At 32.9% G+C, this 24,338-nt stretch overlaps 1 protein-coding gene across 5 annotated transcripts in view; it reads left to right on the top strand.

The window, feature by feature from the left end:
• LOC117104899 (la-related protein 4-like) overlaps positions 1-23,368 on the top strand; it is a 72,712-nt gene extending 49,344 nt beyond the window's left edge. For 4 of the 5 annotated variants that reach the window (XM_033245805.1, XM_033245802.1, XM_033245804.1 and 1 more), the window contains 8 exons: positions 4,658-4,822; positions 4,999-5,256; positions 8,037-8,128; positions 8,599-8,901; positions 10,151-10,409; positions 12,327-12,493; positions 14,010-14,274; positions 14,911-23,368. In XM_033245805.1, coding sequence (XP_033101696.1) covers positions 4,658-4,822; positions 4,999-5,256; positions 8,037-8,128; positions 8,599-8,901; positions 10,151-10,409; positions 12,327-12,493; positions 14,010-14,274; positions 14,911-15,228 — 1,827 coding nt within the window. In that variant the 3' untranslated portion in view covers positions 15,229-23,368. Of the gene's footprint in view, positions 1-4,657; positions 4,823-4,998; positions 5,257-8,036; positions 8,129-8,598; positions 8,902-10,150; positions 10,410-11,243; positions 11,411-12,326; positions 12,494-14,009; positions 14,275-14,910 lie in introns of all 5 variants that reach the window. The other variant, XM_033245803.1, reaches the window with a different exon arrangement.
• The last annotated feature ends 970 nt before the right edge of the window (positions 23,369-24,338 follow it).

The raw sequence follows: 24,338 nt of genomic DNA on the forward strand, positions 1-24,338 counted from the left end.
GAAATTGAAAGGCTCATTAGCCTTTTATGATAAATAAGTACTTTAATTACTGCTATTGTTTGTAATTACTCATTTTTTCCCCTTCAATTCGCTGTTCTTTGATCCATTTAACTCATATAAAATGAGAGTAGACTAATTTATGTAAATTTCAAATAAATCATGGTCAAGTATTTAATTAAACCTTTTAGTACATCACTTATTAACTTAACCGTCACTTGCAAATTTCACAATGAATGTGGCAAGTAATGGTTAGTCATAAACTGTAGAATTTGGACTGTGCATGTAATAAAACTATTTGCTTTGGCAACACAAGCTTTTCTGGGCCTTAAGCCCTGTCCAAACTATGAAGTTTTGTTTGACAAACACATGTGACATGCCTAAATATAGTCACGATTGCATCACATCATGACCATATATGGGCAATTCCATGGCTTCATCTTCATCATTGTTACGCGACAAAAAGTCCATTAAAGAACCATTACTGCCATGGGATTTGCAAGCGCTGATTCGGACGTGCATAAAAAAGTATGAAGTTGACTTTGTTGGTTTTGTTTTCTTCAAGTGTAACTGTAATTTAACTTGTTTGTTGTTTATTTTGGATTTGTTTTATAAACTCTTCTGTTTTTGTTGCAAGAACAATTTGTGGGTTAAGGCCATTCCAATCTGCAATTGCCCTTGGGATGAAGGAGAATTTGTGGACATTTGTTCTGGTGTGTGGTCTCTGGAACATGTTGTCATGCCCATGTCTTGATCATCCCTGGTGTGTTTGTAGAGATGTGAGGTTTATTTCACCATTTATTGCTCTGTGAAACCGTACAAGTCGGGTAAGTCTCCTTCGTTCCTCAAGTGAATCCCAGTTCAGTTCCTAGATCGTCTTTGTGACACTAGAATCCCTTCTATAATCATTTAACACAAACCTGGCTGCTCTACGCTGATCATCTCTAATTGCTTTGTGTGTAATTTGGTATATGGATCCCATACTGAGCTTGCATATTCCAGGATTGGTCTTACTGGGGTTGTATATGCTTGGTTTTTAATTCTTTTATTTTATGTGCACATGTTTCTATTTAACATGCCAAGGACTTTATATGCTTTCGCTGTGATACTTTCGTAGTGAGCTCTCCATGATAGATCTTCTCATATGGCGACACCGAGGTATGGATGCTGTTTTTACAATTTTCAGTTCTGTATTATCCATGTTGTATGCAGGGTTTAACTTGTTTTTCTTTTTTGTGATGTTCATGGCTACACATTTGGTTGTATTAAACTTTATGTTCCATTTCTTAGCCCAAGATGTTAGCAGATTGATGTCGTCTTGTATACCATTGCAGTCGTAGATATCGAGGACGCCTCGATATAACATGCAATCGTCCACAAAGAGACGTATATTGGATTGTATTCCTTGGCTTATATCATTGATGAATATGACAAACAGCAACAGTCCAAGCACAGTTTCTATCCCTGTGGGACTCAGGAGAAAATCATTGGGAAGTTGTGCCATTATACATCACTCTTTGTCTTCGATCTTTTAGACTATTTATGGGCATACAACCGTTTATTGTCAAAAAAATTAATAGTGTGAACTAGGCTTCATAATGTTGTTTTATAGCATATAATGCTCTAGCCATACTATCAAATTTTCTTTGACAAAAAATTGTTGTATGCCCATATATAGTCATGATGTGCCTATGTATGGTCATGATGTGATGTCATATGTTTTTGTCAATTAAAATTGGATAGTCTTAACAGGGCTTTAATTTAGTGATCTTCGTGCTAATCATCAAATGATAACAAAGCATGTGGAAAAATAGGCCTGCTCCTCATGATAAAGATTTTTTTCTATTATGGTGACTGCTTTGCTTTGATAATAACTCCTAACTTCATTATTGGTTGAAAATAATCACATGATCATTGGAAGCTTCCCATTAGCCATTGATGTTTCATTTATTCTTTGTTTAACAATTAGGATGTATGGCTGTTCATCCATGATTGTCATATATGCAAGAAGGCTGAATAAAAATGTATAATGGGCGATATAAAATGCAAAGAGTAACGATACACAGTAGTAGTAGCTACTTTATTGACGCAGACAATAAGCTCATCAAAATGTATGCGCATCATTAAATAACGAGCATAATGCATAAGATTTACTCGTAATTGCAATTCCGTATTGACCAGTATGTTGCGTTTGTGTTCAAGATTTATTTCCAAGTACTAAACATTAAACTGGGTAAATGTTATCTGTTCATGTCTAGCTTATTCATTAGCTATTCAGGGAGCAAAAGTGCAATTAATGTAATCAGAAAAATGAATGAGTACATAGATAAGCGATAGTTGCTGTGGCGTTAATTTTATTGTGAAATTACCTTGACATCCGGCGGACTAGGTTAATGGATTTGCGAGAAGCAGCTTTTAACAGAAATGTACTTTATCAAAATTTTATCGTAATCTCCGGAAGTAGTTGTTTGTAATCGTGATCTCAGTTTCATTTAAAGAAAGGAGAAACGTCTGAACCAGCAGACTAACTAGCCGCGATGATTTATCTAAGTTGTCAATACCACTGATGAAGCTCAAGAATGGGGTCACGTTGCAACCTTTACGTGGTTTTCTAGAATTCATCAGATAAATCGTGAATTACTCTGTGAAGCATTATTGATATATCAATTCTGTGGAATGACCAGATGCCTGTCGCTTTGATCAGGAGCCAGCAACTTGGTCTTAAGCATGATCCTTGGAACATACAAACTCTCATGCAAAGTGCTTTTATCACTGTTATTGGCATTGGTGCTGTAGTTATAGTGCTTGAAATCCCCATAATCTAGTCCCAGAGGTAGTGAGTTCAAATCATGAAATTCTGGGATTCATTCTCAAAAAAAAAAAAACAATTTCATTTATTTCCCATCACACTTAGTTTATAAATCATCACATGCATCGAAATAAATTATCACATGCGTCCAACTTGTTGTTAAGAAAAACCAGATTTCGGATATGAAAGTAACAAATACAGATCATAAATTAATTTGATAAAAGATATTTTGTATTTTCAGCAATGATAATTTAAGGAATATATCTCTTTTTCAATTTTCTTATAGGAATTGTAATAAAAGATGCGCAGAATATGGATTACCCATTGATATCACTTACAAAAATCCATACACAGAACACACAAACCAGTCCTGATGATGGCTGTCTTTGTTCATACACATATAGATATTTTATGGATACTTACCATGTTGATTATAATTCTCGCCAACCTATTAGTAAAGGTTTTTTTTTATCTTCATTTCCTGCAAATGAAATAAAATAAAATTATTCATAAATAAATGCCATATATAATGATTAACAATTTAGTATATTGGAGAGTATATGGATAGTATTATTTATGGTTCTGTTAATTTGTAAGGAAATTATATTTTCTCATATATTTTAAATGTAAGCTAGTGCCTTGCTTAACTATTAAAAAAGAATTATTGTTAGTAATGAACCTGAAGTTATTAGTCGAATAAAAGAAATTATCTACCACCCTCGCGCACATGTCTTCTATGCTACTGTAAAAAAAAAAAATACTTTCATTTTTTCTATTAAAAATTAAGATATTGTTTGTATTATCTCAGTCATGTTTTACTTTGAATATCAATGCACCAGCAAACAATCCAAGGATATTTAGTTTTAGCAAATAAAAAAAAAATAAACAAAAGGTCTCCCTCATTACTTTTCCCACCTAGATAGACTGATAAACTAATAATATTTTTCATAGGGCCTTATTAGTTCAATGCAGGTGCAGTAAATTACGGTATGTCTATAGATAAATATTTCTAATTGAAATTTATCTTACAATTGTGAGATAAGCATATCCATTTTGTCTTAACATTAGCACTGAGAGATAAGTTACAAAAATCTTTACAATTCTAGATATAGTATTTCCTTACAAATAATTACTTAGTTTGTACCACGCCGCTAACGAAAACTGATGAATTATGGAATAAACAAATCAGTGAATACATGAATTGTAAATAGGTGTTATTAATTGAATGAATTATTAATATAATACTTTACCAGATTGATATTTTTGAATTAATTATGGGTAAGGAAAGAAAAATTGAAAGAAATGCCAAAATGATGAAAGGGAAGTATAATAAGGATACCTGTGAGAATACATGTCAAATATGTTTATCATGTGATAAACATATGTATCAACATGACATAAGCATGTATCACATGACTTAAGTTTGTATCACATGACAAATTTGTATCACATGACATAAGTTTTATCACCTGACATATCACATGACATGTATCACATGACACATCATGCTTTATTACACTGTATTTTTGTAGCTTCTTATGACACACGTTATTCCCAGTAGATGTTCTGAAAAGCTTAACTCAACAACTAACATTCAGTGATGATGATTGCATGCGTACATAAAGCTTAAAGTGATCTTTCACCTGATATTGGATTGGAAAAGATAGGTTGAACGTTACTTTTTATAAAAATAAAATTATTTCCTATTTTAGTCCTGAACAACATTTTAGAGGTGAAGGTACATTTCATTTTGCTTCTGTATCTTCCTAGGAGCCACTATTTAATAATAATTGAAGTTATTATAATTATTGAAGTATATGTTTTAATTACTTTCTGTTATTCCATTTTTAGGATGTACAGAAGTTGTTCTCTGGCCCAAAGTGTCCTCCAATGGTGAGCTGCGAATTTGCTCATAACAACAATTGGTACATTACCTTTGATTCAGATACAGATGCACAGAATGCATATCGCTACTTACGTGAAGTTGTCCAAACCTTCCAAGGAAAACCAATTATGGTATGTAGTCTCCCTTTTTACCAATTCAGTTTTTACAGAGATTTTAGTGGATTGACATTTTAACCCAATAAGTCCTAAATCGCTCCCAAAAAGGTTTATTTTGACATTTATACATCTGCCATTCATAATCGTACAAATGAATATTTTCAAGATCCATTTTCTAAAATGCTTTTTAGGCAAGGATAAAAGCCAAGCCTCTTCAAAGAGTGAGTTACCCACCCAAGTCCCGAAATGGATTCAGTCAAACACCGTCCGGCCAAACTACGTACGCCCAACCTCCAGCACCATTGACTCAGCCATTCCAGTACCCGGCCGTATCTCAAGCTCAGATAAATGGTGTTCACACGGGCCCACCACCGATTTCGTACTACCCGCAAATTATGCCCCAGCCGCCATGGACAACGACGCAATCTTACTTTGAGGCGCCCAATGTGGTAAGTGTTAGTTTTTATGCAAGACTTTTCTTAGCCTTCTTTTGCAAAATTTTTTTTTATAGATTGTCAGAGAAAGGGAGGAAAAAAATAAAAATAAAATTTTGCTTTTTTATTTATGAAATGGTTTTTGCAAAAAACATCCATACAGAAGAAAAATAAAATTTTATTGGTGAACATAAACAGTGTCATAATGGGATGGGTACTGTTTATGCTTTTTTATATGATTAGGAAGAAATATACATATCTTATTTTTGGAGATTTAAAGGCAGCGACGGGCATAATAGAAATAAAGAAAACATTTTATTTTTTTTCTGAAATTTCCTTTTTTTTTTGTGGCAGCATTTACGCTAATTGGCCAAAAATAAAAAATTATTTTTAATTCGAAATCATCATTATCGGTAGGCTCGCTAAACAAGGTATAAAAAAGGTCTCACCTTGACTCCATTTTGACCACAGTCTGTCGAAATCTAGATCACACTAAACATGTACGAAGCAAAACAAATTGTAGTGTTGCAGAGTGATATTAAAAAATCAAGGTTGATCATCAGCAATTCTTTTTGACTATAGGCCTAGTCCATATTGTAGTAGTGATTGTTACCAACCAATATTTGCCATGTGCATTTGGTTGATAAAATAGTAACCACAGTGCTGAAGTTCATCCAAATTGAATAATTAAATCATTAAGAATGGTGTTTTCAAACATCTTAAAATATTTTTGGTGGAGAATGGTGGTTACACACCTTTTTTAAATATTCAAAAATCTATTTCATTAACCACTCTCAAGTTTTTCATCAAATATACTTCTTTTGTCTTAGAAAAATCATCAGTTGTACAACATATCAAAGAAATGTTTTCCTCTGAAGCCTGACTTTAAATGTTATATTTCTTTAGAATCTGTACTTAAATTATTCACATTCTTAATTTGAATAAACTGAAACTTTAACGTAATTTCGACTGGTTTGGACACGCTAGATTTCAAATGTTGTTTGTTAGAACTTGTCGATGTCCCATCATTTATCTCATCTAAAATTTTTAAAATCTATCGCATTTATCTCGATCTAGTCATTATCGAGATCAATCTGCCAGGCTAGGCTAGCACCATGCATCATATTTTGAAATTCTGAAGACAAATTGTGAAAAACATGTTTAAGAAAAAAGCAGCAGTGCGATACAGACAGCTGATTTTGTTACATCACTGAGCTGCTGCTGACGTCAATATCTATGTATAAATTATTTTGTTGTCATTTACCTCAAATCTGAATGTAAGAGTTTAATGGAGATGACAGGATCGCTTTTAAGGCCTGAAGCATTAGGGGGAAAACCTAGATTTACTGCTAACAATGTCATGTTAATTGGATATGGCAATGAAGAATCTGTTTCTTTGTAAATGATTATTTTTATGTTGATGAGTATGGTGCAACATGAGGTTCTTAACGACATAAACACTTTAGATACAAGTGAAGTATGTTCTCAATCTTTATTACCAAATGAAGGAATATTAAAGATTTAGTCCCTAAGGAGTGGCAGATTTTGATTTTCTGTCTCAATTTAATAAAAGCATATTGCTTAAGTATTTAATGGCATTTTCATATGTGCAGTATTATAATAGTATATATGCTGATGAGATTTATAATATCATTATCTAGTGAATAAATTTATCTTTAAGTAGCTCTCATCACATGATGGCTTTCAGCCAATCAAATTATATATGTAACTAATAATCCATTTTAAAAAGTAGTTGAAATTAAATTAATACAATTTCAATTTTTCTTAGTTTAACTCTGTATTTTAGTTTGTGTAAAAAAATCAGTAATTTATTTCTAGCTGCATTCATCTTTTTGAATTTTCATTTTATTTTGTAAATTACAAGCAATCCTCATAAATTTTTGTTATATATTCCCATCTCTAGGGTTAGACATGGTTTATTTAGTATTTTAATAATAATAATAATAATAACGATTTTTAAAGCGCACACATCACCACCAAAAATTTGTGCTCAAGGCGCAGTGTCAAAACAATAGGTAGAGAACAAACAAATCACAAAGAACAAAGTGTAAACAAGTTTATTTTTTTATTTTTTTTTAAATTTTATTATTGACAATTAAGCAGCACAAGAAATCAAAAAGTAAACCAACCTTTTCATTTTCTCAAAGTAATACCATCCTTTTTATCATATATTAACTTGTCAGTTTTTCCTGGAAATATTTTGCATTTTATTTCATTGCATCTTATTTGCATCTCTGATTAGATGAAATTAAGAAACACCCACTATGTTAACTATTCATTAAGCAAATTTGGTTTATTTGATGACTTTTAATATGCTAACTACACATGATGTTCAATTTGTAACTCAACCACAATCAAAACTAGAGAGATTTATTCCTGGAAATTTGAGGTGCATATTGTGCAATTGGGGGTACATATTGTGCAATTTTTTTTTTCACGTAAAAACAGCATTTGCTCTTTTTGTTGTAATTTACAAAATGGAAAAAAAAAGCAGTGTTACCAAAATTGCAATTACCCCTATCAATTTTTATAGTTGTGTGCAATTTGCGTGGGATTACAGTAGATTGTATGGTTGTCTGTGGGCGGGTCAGAATGTTTTTTTATTGATGTAGATAGCAAGTAATGAAAAAAGAGTGAGTGACAGGTAGATTGATGGATGTGTCTGTGGGCATGCTTCAAAGCTACTAAATAAGGATGATGAATTGAGCATATTATGTTCGGTGGTAACCCTGAATTTGAAAGGTTTTTAACATTTTATTTTTCTGCTCCTACAGCCACCACAGCAGCCTTTTACATCTAGTGCCTTCCCAAGTCATCCGAAATTACCTTTTACAAATCGACAGGTGTACCAAAGGAACGTGACCAGGTAACATATCAGGATTTGTTTTATAATGAGTTAATTCAAGTGGAGCTTTAGTTAGTTATCGATGTTCAGTCATAAGATTTTAATGACGATAATCATCTGACATCACCGCATTGATTGTCGGGCGAGAGTCTCGGGTTGTCAAGTGGCCACTAAAAAATTCCTGCCCCAACTAAACCCCTGTGTGATTCCAGGATCATGTATTCTAAAACTTCACTAATGCCTAATTATAATGCCTCCGAAGTTGTCAACTTTGCTATGTATATTGATTATGATATAAATACATAATTAAAAATAGAATGTATGTGCCATAAAACGTTGTGCTTATCGCAGCCGGACCTTCTATCGAAGATGATCTAATTTTAGTATTTAATATAGTGAAATTTATTTATTTAGAACATTATTACTTAATTGTCAAGATAATTTATTTCCAGCATTTAATGTGTAATTGTCACTTATTGTTTCTATTTCAGACCACAAAAATCACGGACAATGAGTACACCAGAGTTTCGATCGATTGAGCATGGTGTTACCGATGATAACATTTATAAACTAAATCACGAACGACGTCATACAGTGAATTCAAGTAATAGTAATAACGCCAGACCGATGAACTATGACCGAGAACAAACGAATGAAAGGAAAATTTCAGGTGAAGGACGTGATTACCAACAGAATGGATACAACAGACGGAATAATGATGGGCCGGTGCATCCACGACCTAGGAATCATGATGATTATAATAACCATGTTAAAGGACAGCAACAAATGAATAGGTGAGGTCTGATTTATTATTGTATGTCTGCAATAAGTTCCTTCTAAGTAGCTTAGAAATATCAAACAAAACAAGTACAATGTGATGCAATATAAATTATACATTTAAAAAATTTTTGTATATTGATTATATATATATATATGTATATATATATAAAATTCAAATTCCATTTTGTTCATCTCCCTGGCGATTTGTCAGGCCTGACATTCCCAGTAGGATCATTTGGTTAAAATTCTAAAAATTGTAATCTTATCAGCCTTATAAATGTCTAAGAAATAAAAGAAAACATCTACTATGGGAAACATTTTTTGTTCAGACGTTTTGATGCAAAATAATAAATAAGGCTGCAAAAGTTTAGTAATCTTAGACCGTGTTTCTGTAATGAAAAGAATAACAAATGGCTGCTTTCCAATAATTTATCAGGTTTAAGTGCTGCGGAAACATGGCCATAAAAGACATCATCTTTCTTATTCCTAGTAATGTAATTTGAAGTAATTAGGTATATAACATATATATAGTAAGTATAATAATGATAATTTCAAGGTGTATTAAATAAAATAATAAATAAGAATTGTGCTAATTAGATTTCCACTAATGTAGTTTAAATAGTATGATTCAATTACTTGATATGTGCATACACCTACTGGAAATAACATACAAGTATTTATAATAAGAAAAAATAGACAAAGTTGATTAGAAAGCTCATTAACTCTGCACCTGAAAATAACTGAGCTTTTTATAGATTTGAAAATCAATATCTTGGTGCATTATGGCCCAAGAGTGTCATTAGGCTAGTGATGTATAGCCCACACCAAGGAAAGATATTACCATCATTAATACCCACATGTCTTGCACATTCTGACTTAGAATAATAACCAGACATGGAAATGAGACTCATTTCAGTTTATAGTTCACCTACAGCCCTGGTTCTCAACTCCCATTTCCCAGTCCAAAAACGGACCATGAGTTGAATAATTTGGAGCATGAGATGTCAGATATTTGAAAAATAACAATAATAATTATCGGTCTGATTACCCAACCAACTGATGTGTGAATTCTGTGATATTCTTGTTAACGGATGTGTGGAAAACATTAAATCATGCGTCTTGTGTTTCTTACTAGTTGCACTTATTGAAAGGTAAAGATAGTGTCACTTATGGAACAAAAGTCACCATACTCGAGTAAAGTAAATCGAAGCGTATTCATAAGGAACGATCACCTAACAATGCAAAAAACTTTTTTTATTTTAGGAGAAGTACTGGTAACCTGCCTTTCAACGAGCGACCAAGACGTCGCCATGACAGTGCATCCAGTCGAAAAAATTACAGAGAAACCAAAGAGAAGGAATCAGTTGCCAAAGTTCCCTCACCCTCTTTAGACCCTTCCTCTTTTCCACCGCTTCCGGGGCATACTGAAACTTCCAGAGTGGAGGTTGGGAAAGAGGCAGCACCAAAAGAGGTATCAGAAGCAGAAACTGTGACTAATTTTGCAGATATTTGCAAAGGAATTGTAAGTTTGTTAAATATTGAAATGTAGTTTTAAAGATGCAGGTTCCCTTCCGATTAAAGACCACTTTTTGTTACCAGGTTTCCATGGTCTTTAGCATGTTTGGTCTCCAATTAGAATAATAGGAATAAAATACATAATTATTTTGCAGCCTTATTTATTATGGTGTGTCAACTGAATGTTCAATTCCTTAATTTGTACATATATTAAAATAATTTTATAAATAATTTGTACAGTAATAATAATTTGAATCTTAATTGAAATAACTAATAATTTTATAAATAATGTATTTTTAACGTTTTCACAATTCAGTTCTGTGAACTGCCAGAAATGTTTTTTTAATGTATTTTGACTGTGTTTATGAATAAAAGATACCTTGATATACATTTGTTAATATTGGACCACAGAAAAATGGTCTTTAATTGGAGGTGGTCTCTAATTAGAGAGAGACCTATTTATCATATTTTACTGATTATAAGGACTTAGGCTGAAAAATTAGGGGGTGAATGTATTCTTCAACAAAACCCAACAACTAAATATTTGATAAAAACGTCATGAAAATCACTAGATTTTGGCTTTTTAAAAAAAATGCAAATTACAAACATTGGTGGCACTATAACGACTATAAATGGCCGACAATTGCTTAGGTTACGTAAACTGGTATTGGAACCTCTTGATTGGTACAGCTCTTGAAAACAGAAGGTGTTTTGGTGTGTATCATTTTGCTTTAGGAAATACCAATGAGTCGGGCATCATTGTAGCAATAATCGGTACACATCCATGCCCTAGGCCAAATGCAAAGTGAAATTTTATATGTATAATTTATTATTATTTCAGAGAGCTGCAAAACCTCAGGATTCCAAGGCTGTAAACACAAGTGGTGTGTCAACTCAAGCTAATAAGGGAGACATCTGCCCTGCCTCTAAGCCAGTTGTATCGCCTACCACATCTACTGAACCTGAGAAAACAATATCTACAGTACCCCAAACAAATACACCAACAAGGTAAATATTGTTTCTGGGGATTGCTATATGTGTTAAAATTCAGCTGTTGTTGTATATGGCCAATAGAGGGCGGTAGATACAAGATACATTTTTTTGCAATTTTTTTATTTATTTTATTTTTTTATTTAAAATGGTACAGTATAAATTAAAGACATTCTATTAGGAATTCAACACCACTGTAATGTGGAATCACCAAGTTAATATAATATACGGAATGGAGTGTTTCTTTGTGAGAAAAAAAATGCTGCTGTTTTATAGGATATAAACCTTGGATTTTTAGAATTTGTAATCAAGTACTTCAACCATAGCACTAAACTCATTAAATATTACAGCCTGCTAATTAATGTCATTATAGAACTCTTAAGAAATATAAGCAAGTTCTTGCAAAATATTCAGCCTCTAAGCCTACCGTTGGATGGATTGCTTAGTTTCTGTCTCTTATACACATCTAGATGTGTATAAGAGACAGGTATAATTTGGACCACAGAAAAATGGTCTTTAATTGGAGGTGGTCTCTAATTAGAGAGAGACCTATTTATCATATTTTACTGATTATAAGGACTTAGGCTGATAAATTAGGGGGTGAATGTATTCTTCAACAAAACCCAACAACTAAATATTTGATGAAAACGTCATGAAAATCGCTAGATTTTGGCTTTTAAAAAAAATGCAAATTACAAACATTGGTGGCACTATAACGACTATAAATGGCCGACAATTGCTTAGGTTACGTAGACTGGTATTGGAACCTCTTGATTGGTACAGCTCTTGAAAACAGAAGGTGTTTTGGTGTGTATCATTTTGCTTTAGGAAATACCAATGAGTCGGGCATCATTGTAGCAATAATCGGTACACATCCATGCCCTAGGCCAAATGCAAAGTGAAATTTTATATGTATAATTTATTATTATTTCAGAGAGCTGCAAAACCTCAGGATTCCAAGGCCGTAAACACAAGTGGTGTGTCAACTCAAGCTAATAAGGGAGACATCTGCCCTGCCTCTAAGCCAGTTGTATCGCCTACCACATCTACTGAACCTGAGAAAACAATATCTACAGTACCCCAAACAAATACACCAACAAGGTAAATATTGTTTCTGGGGATTGCTATATGTGTTAAAATTCAGCTGTTGTTGTATATGGCCAATAGAGGGCGGTAGATACAAGATACATTTTTTTGCAATTTTTTATTTATTTTATTTTTTTATTTAAAATGGTACAGTATAAATTAAAGACATTCTATTAGGAATTCAACACCACTGTAATGTGGAATCACCAAGTTAATATAATATACGGAATGGAGTGTTTCTTTGTGAGAAAAAAAATGCTGCTGTTTTATAGGATATAAACCTTGGATTTTTAGAATTTGTAATCAAGTACTTCAACCATAGCACTAAACTCATTAAATATTACAGCCTGCTAATTAATGTCATTATAGAACTCTTAAGAAATCTAAGCAAGTTCTTGCAAAATATTCAGCCTCTAAGCCTACCGTTGGATGGATTGCTTAGTTTAAATTCTATTGTGATCCTAGTAAGATTCAAATACTATCTACTTTTATGTTGATTTATCCCAAGTGTCTCCCCATATAAGTACGCACATCAATTGTTACTAAACACTGTTGTCTGGAATTCTGTCACACGCTAACCAAGGTAAATTACCATGTAATGGAAGTCACTAATTGATCAGTGAGAAAGAATTTAGTCTAGGCTGTATGTCTTATTCACACTTAAGGCAATCACATCACTTTTGTGTCTAAAAACTTCTACAGATCGATCAAGTGTAAGTGGGTTGTATATAGGCAGAACTTAAATTATAACATCTAATAGATCTTACCATCAAAAGTAAAATTTTGTCTGTAGTTTATACTTTAGTTAGTGATATATAATGATTAAAATAATCATAGAAATGAATGTAATTTGTTTCCAAATTTAATATTGGTTTGGTGAAATCTCAATTATACAGTTGTATTCAAATTCTCTATTTTACAGTTGTATTTTAGGTAAATATTAACAAGTTGGATTTTTGATTCTCAGTTTTAAAATTGTAGTTTTAATTCTCTTTACAATTGTAATTCAAATTCTCTCTTACAACAGTATTGTTTATTCTCAATTTAATAATTGTATTTTCTCTATATTAGAAAATCAGTACATGGATTTATGTGCCGACTCTATTTATTGGAAAACAGTCTGATAAAGTCCACTGTTAATCATCTAATTGAAAATTCAAAAATGATACTAAAATAGAATTATTTATTACATTAAGATGATTACTATTGAAACCTGTAAAATAGGCAAACCTATTTTATTTTGTTTTGTTGCATCTGCCAGTTTATGTTAACCTGAGACAAATGCCTCAGTATATACATACATATTCTCCTTTATTTCAATCTCATTTGCTTTGTATTTTTTGTGCTATGGACATTGTCTGAAATAGAGAGAAATTGAATTGATAACTGTACTTTTATTGTCTGACAGTATTTTTTATTCTAAATTCTAAATTTTTACAATAATATTATTAAATATGGTATTACTACTCCAGTGAATAAGAGGAAAAAAAAGGAAAGTAAACAATATGCATTTTATGACTTTAAACTCTAGTAAAAAATCTACAAAAAACAAGCCACATCAATCATCGAGTGAGCCTACTAAGGTAGCTACCACACCTATAGATGAACCACCTTCCAAGCAGGTAACTGCTGCACCGACTACTACCAAGCCTAGCACACAGGTATCACCATCACCACAAGAAAGTGTTACTCCATCACTACCAGTTACTGCTTCAACCAAAGTCAATACTAGTAATGCAAAAGAAACAGCCGGCACAAACGCATCAGAACCACAGCCTGCACCTGCTTCCTCTGCTGTAAGTACCTTTCTTTTTAGAATTAAATTTTATAAACGATTTTAGAATTTTAATTGACATTTATATTGTGCCTTTCATTTTAGTTACAAATTGCTCATTACAGGTTCATATCCTGTGTCTCATTTATCCCTGGCGGTGCCACCACTTGTTATGTGGAACAAATTGCCGCATAGACCGCATACACTTTAGGGATTTAAGATTTATTTACAAACTTAACTTTCAAATCACACATTCACTTGCATTTTATGACTTTTAAACTCTGACGTTTCCACTAAGCCTCGCCCATTGGATATTGTTGCTAAGGTCCCACAAAACGACATTTTTAAAACATACGCAAAATCATGGGCGTTTTCTAATTCAAATTTTTGTTTCTGTGTCTTGCGCCTTGAGCGCTATCTTAGTGGATATGTACACTTTATAAATCGTATTTATTATTATGTATTATTAACGTGTGTTTGTGAGACGCGTGTGTATTCCTGGTACTATTCTGAATGTTCGGTTGTTAAGTTTGGTTTACGCTCCGGAAAGGTCTGTTAACGTGCAATCCACCTAAAATTCACATACAATTTACATACAGTTTACTTACACTTTTGCGTATGAAGCTTTTATGATTGATCCATTTGATAATTGTTACAGGATACTGGTTCGACAAAATTCAGCTATGCTGCAATTGCACGCAGGAAACCAGGGGTGGGCGAAGTAGTCCCCCCTCAAGGGCAGACTGGTACCCCTCCTGCTAAGAATGTGCCATCAGGAGGTAAGAACACAACAGCAACGAATCAAAAACCAAAACAGGACAAGGAGCGTGATCAGAATGATCAAGCTATGCGCAGTCGCAGAGAAAGCGACAAACGGAAACAGAACGGTCGCAGCTCCCCGGGAAGTCGGCGATCACCTGGAGGTCGCAAGTCCCCAGCAACTGGACGGAGTCAGACATCGCAGAAGATGAAGTAGACACATTGAGCCAAAGATTAGCAGAACTGTGATTTAAGAGATGATAGTGTTTGAAAGAGTTGAAAAGAACAAATTGCAATTCAGGCTGTTACATGAAGCTAAGATCGAATGAAATGGTGATACCGAAAGAATACCAGATACGTGCGTTGATACAGTCAGTCGGCTTGCAATGAATTAAGTGGCAATCATTACCAAGGATAAGGTAACATGATTGCGATTCAGGTTTCTCAGCCGAAGAAGCAATGTAGAAAGGAAATAGAGACAATGGAAAAAACAACAAAAATATGTTTTCTTGTACAGTAAGAGATTTGTTGATAATAGAAATTATATCAAATTTTTGTTAAATATGTTGCTTCCTAATTTTTTCTTCTGCAAAAGCATTTTCTAGTCAATACATTTTTTTTCCAAAAAACATTGTTTGAATTTTTCAGTTTTTGAAGAAGAATTTTTGGGATCATGTATTTAATTTGAATTATCGCATGTTTTAAGTTTTAATGGAAAAAAAAAATAAAAAAATAAAAAAATAAAAATGGAAAAAATAAACAGGTGCTTAATAGCCATGGTTTTAATTGAAAATGCTTTTGCTGAATAACAAGAAAACAAAACAAAGAAAGTGGTGGAAAGAAAGTTGTAGGAATTCAATTATAAGGGTTGGTAACAGGCTCAGGCTAGTTAATGTGGTTACAATTTACGGTGATGAAGCATTGAAATTGATCAAATTGTGAGGGCGCTATTTTGTTGCAACTATGTATGATGTGTTGCCTATAGGCATTTCATATGGATTGTAATATTTTCCATCAATGTTGTATGCTATCCTTTTGATCAAACAGTTGTTTTCCATTTCAAACAACTTTATTATAAGAACATAAAGTGCTAACTCGGTGAGACGTAGGTGAACTTTTGCCACTGAGCACTCTCCAAAATGGAGGCTTACTCGCACAAGAGTGCCACCATGCCAGAATATGCTGAGCAATGTCACGTCACACCTATTATTGGGGTTAGCGCTATAATATTCCTCTTATGGTAACTCTTATGGTTTAAAAGAAATCATTATGAAGCTCCCGGGTTGGAGCGTTCCATTTTTGTGTGGAGGAAGGACAGATGAATTTTTTGCAACAAAGCAACAACCTTGTAAATTTTTTATTTTCTGAAGAAAAAAAACAAATGACTATTATTATGTAAATACTTAAATGTTAAAATAATTGTTACATTGCTAATGAAATTTAATTCAGTATATTATAAGGTGAATGAACAGAGCCCAGTTGATAGTGGTTGCTATACAAATAGTGGTTTCAATGTTAATTAAGATAAAATCTTTCTAGCATTATATTATATGCTTATATGTTTTACTTTCTTTGTTTTCCCCCTTTGGGTTTCGTTGTTGGATTTTTAAAATAGATATTAGGGGTATAAGTTTCAGTCTCGCAGTAGACATTACGTTGTTGTGACCAGACTTGTCCATGTGAAGGCTTTGTGTTACTACTACTATAAGGTTAATAAAGATGTGGGGTATAGGCTGGAGTGTTGGTAGGTTTTGGTGATGCACATACCCAACTTTCCTGCCCCCCATTAATTGCTACCATCTTGTTTGCAATCATTTTTATGCACTGCACATATTTGAAGAGTTTCAATAGTAGTATACATTTTAGATGGAGAATATTAATCTCATCCCTTTCTTCTCCTAAGATATTATGATCTTTCCCATCCTTTTTGAAATGCACTGATTTTTTAGAATCTATTTTTAAAATATTCTAATCCAATATTGAATACCACCCATGAATTTAGGATGGATAAACTATGAGGTAGGAACTTGCTTCATCAAAATTAATTCTATTTTGTTTGTGAAATATTTGAAAGGGATACAAATTTAGATCCAATCAATAAAGGGAATACTTTAAAAGTAAACAATTTGCTATATAATCACCATAAGCAACTCACTTGAGTACAAAAAGTATGGGAATACAGAGCTGCCTTTGAATGAAGACTGTATAAAATCAACTGTCTGACAAAAACATATATGAACACAGAATTGCCTTTGAATAAGATCTGTCTGGGTCACTAGATTAGAAAGTAATACAACTCAACTGGAATGTTGATACAAATTTTGGAATACAAAATTGCTATTATTAGCAATAGTCAATGTTAATATTATTGTTGTTGTTATACATTAATTACTAAAAGGGGAAAATTGGTTATATTTGATATTTAGTTTCTGCAGCTGGTGCTACAAATTAAACTATTTTGTTATTTTTCAGACCACAACTTTCTAAAAATTATAAAATGTGCACTTTTTGTCTAGTACTGGTGGGAGATGTTACAATTTGTGTCGAGTATTGAATGGAAATTTCTAGGACTTTGTGCTTAGTGTAGATGGAAGTTACTAAGAATTGTTTAGTACTATGAGAGTTGGTTGACATCATTTGTCTAGTACTGTTGGGAGTTGTTAAGACTAGGACTGGTGGAAGTTTTGTGATTGTAGTCCTGGTATGAGTTATGAGGACTGATGGGAATTGTCTGATTGATAGGCATTTGAGAACAGCTATCATGGAAATAATAAATGTACACATCCCACTTGTTCCCTGGTTGCAATAATATTTTAAGTATACCATTGCAATCCAACTGGCCGTGTAATTATTGACCAGGGAAAATGTATACTATGTAGTTAAGCAATACTGCCACCAAGAAAGATTAAATCAGTGTCACAACCCATTATATATATTAAAAACTTCACCTCACATTGTGTTTCAAAAAATAAAATCCTAGGAATTTTCTACTCCCAAGGCTTAAGATTTGGGAGTAAAATATTCAAATTCCCACCTTTTTGTCATTCTTGTGCATTTGTTTCAAATTAATTTAAGATTATTTCTGAAAACAAAAAGAAGTGCTAAAATATAATACCGCCTTGCAAGCATTACCATTATTACGCAGTCAGTTGAGTAATATTCCTGGTAGCAGTCAGTAATAAATAACAATGCCCCAGAAGTTGTACACTATAGGATTGAAACACATTCAAGATAGCACTCTTGTTAAGATAACACCAAGAAGTACATTCATTCGGGATATCTTAGAAGTACCAGCAGTGCTAGCTGCCTTGTAGCATGATTATTCACAAGTTTCTACTGGTTGGATGTTTTGTGTTCATAATAGTAATAATAATTACTTTTTATGTTATGTAGCACTATCATCAATCTGGCTGCCGATGTACAAACATGTATTGGTTTTACGATCATGTTACCTAATAGTCCATTTTGAAATTGCCAACATATCATTGTATAACAGTATTTTACATAATTTAAGTTAATGATGCTACATTCAATTATTTTAAGTTCCATTACTATGACTTGCTATTCTGAGAGAGCCTTGAATACTTAACAGAAATAAATACGTAAATTATAGCAGAATAAGTAAAAACCATACAAACAGCCAAGACTAATCAAAGTCACTTTAGGTGTGATATTAATTCAATATTCATACTTAGATTTGAAAATAAAATATTTCAATTCCTTATTCTCATACTATTCTACTCTAACACACTCTGTTTATAATACTCTAATGAAATAATAATTAATCCAGCACTTATAATGTGCTAAGAACATATTCTGACCTGCAGATGAAATGTCCCCTGGTCATAAGATACACAAACTGCCACATCACAACATACAACTGCCTCTTCTCCTTGGGAAGTATTACAAGTTATGCTGCCAACTTCTCACAACCTGACCTATTTCATTCACATCCTACCAGGTACTTCTGGGTGGAGAGAGACATAGATCTGAGGACATGTGATTGACATTTGATTCAAGCTTGTGACCTAGTAGTTGGAGGCATGGAGCCTTACTGCAGTGCCACATATCTTTGAACTACTAGAGTAAACACTTCCATACATTCTTGCATGGTTTCATTCTTTTCCTCATACTCTCATATAATTTTGCGTTACACACACATGCATTACAACTTACATTTTACAAAACACCTAAAATTCTTGTAAAAGGGTTAGGATTTGTATATATATATATATATTTATACATATCTATATATCTATGATATATATATAATTATATATATATTGTGTTTGAAAATAATGTGAAAATTAAAATTTGAGGAGATTTGTGATTTTATTTTTTGTGATTGTTTTAGATGTATAAGATTTTAGTTACTCCAGATTTTTGCAAAGACGGCATATTATAACTTGCCTGTCAATAATATTGGTCAGCTGTAAACATCCATTTCAGTACTATACAGGTCATTTGAGGTCATTTCAATATCAACTGGATGACATCACTTCCTGTCAATGTTAGTTATACATTATAGATATCATTATTCATTTTTTTAAATGTTTCAATTACTTTGTTTATTTCATTTTTAATGTTAGTTTTCCACAAAATTTTAAAGTAATTTATGCATATTAATCCCTAAGAGTGATGTAGAGAAAACACTTTTAACCTTGTTTATAAGGTGTTGAATATTATATTAATGTTTAAATTTCGTTAAGCTCTAATTTCAAATGAATTAGTAACACATATGCACTTGCTATTATAGCACCTATTAGGACATCTCAAGAGCAGTTGTTTCTTTTGAAAGTTTTTATTGTTATTTTGGTTTTGTATCTGAAAGTGTCATCTTGATAATATTCAGTCTCGCATTTTAACTGCTGCAACTTCCTGAATTAGTCGTTATTCTGTCACAATCTTCATTACCATTACAGTATTGGTAAGTGTTTAGATTGAACTGTGCCTTCTGGTTGCAAAGGAATAGCACTGTGAATTGTTCAGAACATGGTGTGTCGAAATATGGTGATCCCTAAATTAGGTAAATATGGAAAACAATCGGTTGGTTTAATAATATACATGTAGATTCTGTTATAAAGAAACTCTAATATTCAGTCGGTTATCATTTGAGTAAGATTGATTGTTTTCCAATTGTTCAGATAATAGTTCAAGTACTGTGCTATTGTGAAAGGTTAGAATATAAAATCGATCATGTTCCCCATCATCAATGTACCCATTTTTGACCCCTTCTTAATAATCCCTTCAATTTATGTACAGGTAAAGTCAACTCATCATTATACTTTATTATGCTGTAAACTGAAATGTGGTCTTTGAATGGAAGGTGTATGTAGGAAAAAGAAAGATAGGCACATGGCTTAGGAAAAGTTAAGCACAAGGGGAGGGGATAAAAGCAAAAGTATGAAAAATGTTTAGGACAGGATGTCTGGCATCTCAATGTATAGTGAATATATGCAGATTGTAGATGTTTAATAGAAAAGTAGCCAGATTTTATTTTGCAAAGGATACAACTCACAACTAAGAAAGTAGATATATAAGATACAGGCATTATGTGTGCTTTAGCCATAAGGAAAATCTTTTATCCTAAAGTCATATCAGCATATTTGAATTTAGCCTATGGTGCGGCCTATACTCTAGAAACCTCAGTGCGGGTTTGTATATGTATATTGGTTGATGGCTGAACAGTATAGTAGCTAAGCCAATGTTCCTAATCCATCTTGAAGGGCTGACACTTGCTGCTACGTTTTAGAGGACTAGCACTGAAAACCTTGCATTTGATTTTTATAGTCCAGGAACAGGATTGTTAAGTTTGGTTTTGATTTTTTTTATTGAGGGTTTGAGGTGGTTAGTTACTAGGCATCAGAAAGATTTTAGTCCTACTTGAACCCTATGAAAGCATACACTTTGTAAGAGTACAAACACTATATTTAGTACATACATTGTGTATTGTATAATGTTACTGTTATTATTTTTCACATGGATTGTGCAATTAAGTCTAACCTGTAGGGTTTGCTCCAGCTTCCTGCGTATATAAAACATGCACATTTGTTTCGCTTGTAAGGGTTTGGAAAATTAATGTTGCCTTGATAGACTTCAGGCACTGTTCCTTAATGAGTGAAAGCATTACAATAAAAAAGTGCATCCGTCATAACATGAAACGCAAGAGATTTCTGAAGCACATATCTTGAGCAAATTCAGCTTCATTTATTTTTGTCAATGTAGTAGATAAAAAAGTAGGAAGTATTCAAGATGTAAACTCGTGAATTCTGCCAGAGGTTGGGATATGTCTTCTATAAAATGATGTTGTAAATGGCAGATATTTTATATACGTTTTCAATGGATATTGATAATAACACTGCCCTCAACGAAAATCTTATGCCTCCCTGGGGTAACTTATAATACTTGTCTGTTGAGCCTGGCATTGTGCTGTATTCCTGGCGTTACACTGTAGCGGCAGACGACTCGAGACCATCACACACTGATGATTATTCTCTCAGACTGTCAACAGTCTTTGCATTGAGACAACCGCTCACACAGCAACAAATTAGTTCAGTCAATACAGTGTACACCAGGCTTAACAGTGGATTTGATTCAGCTAATTGCAAGAATTCATGAACCACATTCAGACTTGTGCGTCTGGTGGTAAATTGGGGGGGGGGGGGTTTATTTACTTTAGTCAGCATTTCCGAGAGAATAAACTAAACATTACAAGGGAAAGGACTTTATAATTATTGATAATAATTCAAGATATTGTAATTGGTATAAATCGGCTATATCTTAATTGTTGACATGTTAGCATTACGTTCATTTATTAGTCTATCGAATCAGTGTGAATGCAAGTCAAATGATAACTTGTTCCTATGTGAATGTAAATTGTGAACAATTGGAAATTGAATTCTAAACTAGTTCTAAATAGTAAACTCATTTTATATGCAATGTAAAAGGGGTTTTAAGCATTTTGAGTTTTAACAAACATTAAAGTCTCATTCACACAACAAAACATATACATGTAAACACAGTGTGAATGCACATTTTTGTATGAATGCTATTAGTTATTTTGTAGTGTGAATGGGAATTTAACGGTTAAATTCAGTTTACGTAAAATGATATAAGCGTTAAGTGTGCTTCCTCGTATAAGTAATCTCTTGACATCAGTTCATATGGCAAGAAATAATATTGAGCCATATATGAAGAGTTAGGGAGCATTCGTGATGCCATTTTTCCACCGTCTTTGAAATTGTAATTTTACAAGTCGTTTTATTTTGTTCATAAATTAATATCTTTTATTATTTGTTTAACTATATCATATTCTAATTTAAAGGTGTTTGTGTTTAGTAAATTCACTGCTCAATGTAAAAAGAAGTTATTTAATTTTGTTAATCAGAATGAATATGATTTCACTTGAATATGTTTTTTGGATTTTGATTATATAAATGAATTCAGTTGCATCAGAATTTCAAATTCAAATTTTTACTTGTTTAACACATATCAGTCATAAACCGCTTAAATTGTTATGATTCCAATTGAATGAAGCGATTTATTACCGATACGATCAGTAATGGGGTGTACCTTATCGTCTATGTTGTGTGTGGGCTATTATGTTGTATAACTTTTAGTCAAATGTTTATGTATTGGAGTACAAAGTAGATAAAAAAAAAGCATGTTTATTTTAATGTTTCTTTTATTTCACTTCTTGGGTTTCATCACATATTGATCATGATTGGGTTGGGGTTTGCCGTAATGTTTGTATGCAAGTGAGAAAAGTGGGAAACTGTTATGCAAACTGGACTGAAATATGATGCTTTCATGGTTATGTTCCGGTATGTATGACATTAATAAGAAGGGATTCGTCATTACGCTCGAAGCGAGGGCGCCCTCTATAAGTGTTTATTCTTGCATGTTGGAAATGGGAACTACGGTAACTGATGAAATACTGACTGTAGAGGCATTGATGCCATAATAACTTTGTTGTTTTTAAACGGGTGCAACACATTTTTTTCTGACAAAGATCAACTTCCACTAAGGCAACTCGTACCTCAGGGAAATAGTACCCTGACCGAGGTCACTTGTACCCCCAAGCTTGGTATCTTGGGGCCCAGTCACTACCTTACTACACCCTGTGTTTTGGATGTATCTAGTGACTCGTATAGTACACTCTATGCTTTTAGGAAACGCTAGCATCCAAAATGGAGTGAGAATACTTTTTTTTTTCTTTTTCATGTTCCCCAGCTTTTTCCTCTGTTCCTTGCCAATATTTTTTGTGATGGTTGATTGAAAAGAATGTAGTTTTAGAAATTCACATGTGAACTAAAAAAAATGATAATTGAAAAAAATAAAATTGTCTATGCTATAAACATAATGCATTCCTGGTGTCTGTGTTACATGATGTGGTCATTGCGCACGTACCCACGGTTCCTTTCCACTTGACTCCTTAAAGACAACAATTATTACTGCTGCTGCTTCTCCTCTACTACTGTTATAGGGGCGAATCCAGAGATGTCTGAAAGGGGGTCGATTGAGATAACACCACCCCTAGGGGGTCCGGGGTATCCCCTGCAAATTTTTTATTTTTTAAAATTTTTAAATTTTTTAAAATTTTGTTTTTTATTTTCCATGGGGGGTGGGGGGCAGGTGAAGGGGTGGTCTCCCCTACTCTAAATCCGCCCCTGAGTTTCTCCCAAGTTTTGTCATTACTATTTTAGTATAATTACTTCAATAAATAATAATATTAAAACTGCAAACAATTAAAGTAAACATGATTTATAATAACTTGCCAGTTTTATATCAACTTGATTTAGAAACGAAGTTATTGTTCAGTAATATAAAAAAATAATAGCGCCCTCTGTTTATTTTTCGCGGTTCTTATCTTTGTTTAATATTAACGATTTGTAAAGCGCAAACCACCAAAATTTGCGCTGCAAAGATATTTTTATTGTAACTATAAGGCCCCATAAAAAAAATTATTAGTTTATCACCCGCTCCCTCATCACTTTTTGGAAAAATCTGATTTTTATTTTTTTATTTATTTTTTTTTTTCAATCAACATATGTTCATTTCAAACGGTCCTTCTTCCATCTTTTTTCACTTGAAAAGCTCAGGGTTTCTTGCAAATAGGTTTACTGGTACAACAACATTTTTTAAATATAAATTTGATTCCATTCTTATGACTTTTTATATATTTGTCTCTAACCATTGATTTACTTGTGATCATCGGTAAAATGGGGGCGGGATTAGCGAAAAACAAAAACAAAAAAAAACTTCCCTCCCTCATCAGTTTTTATTTTTTGATAGGGTGATAAACTAATAATTTTTTTTATAGGGCCT

This window comes from Anneissia japonica, unplaced genomic scaffold, assembly GCF_011630105.1.
Source record: "Anneissia japonica isolate Jap-2015-1 unplaced genomic scaffold, ASM1163010v1 scaffold287834_len5846547_cov211, whole genome shotgun sequence".
Taxonomy (NCBI): Eukaryota; Metazoa; Echinodermata; class Crinoidea; order Comatulida; family Comatulidae; genus Anneissia; species Anneissia japonica.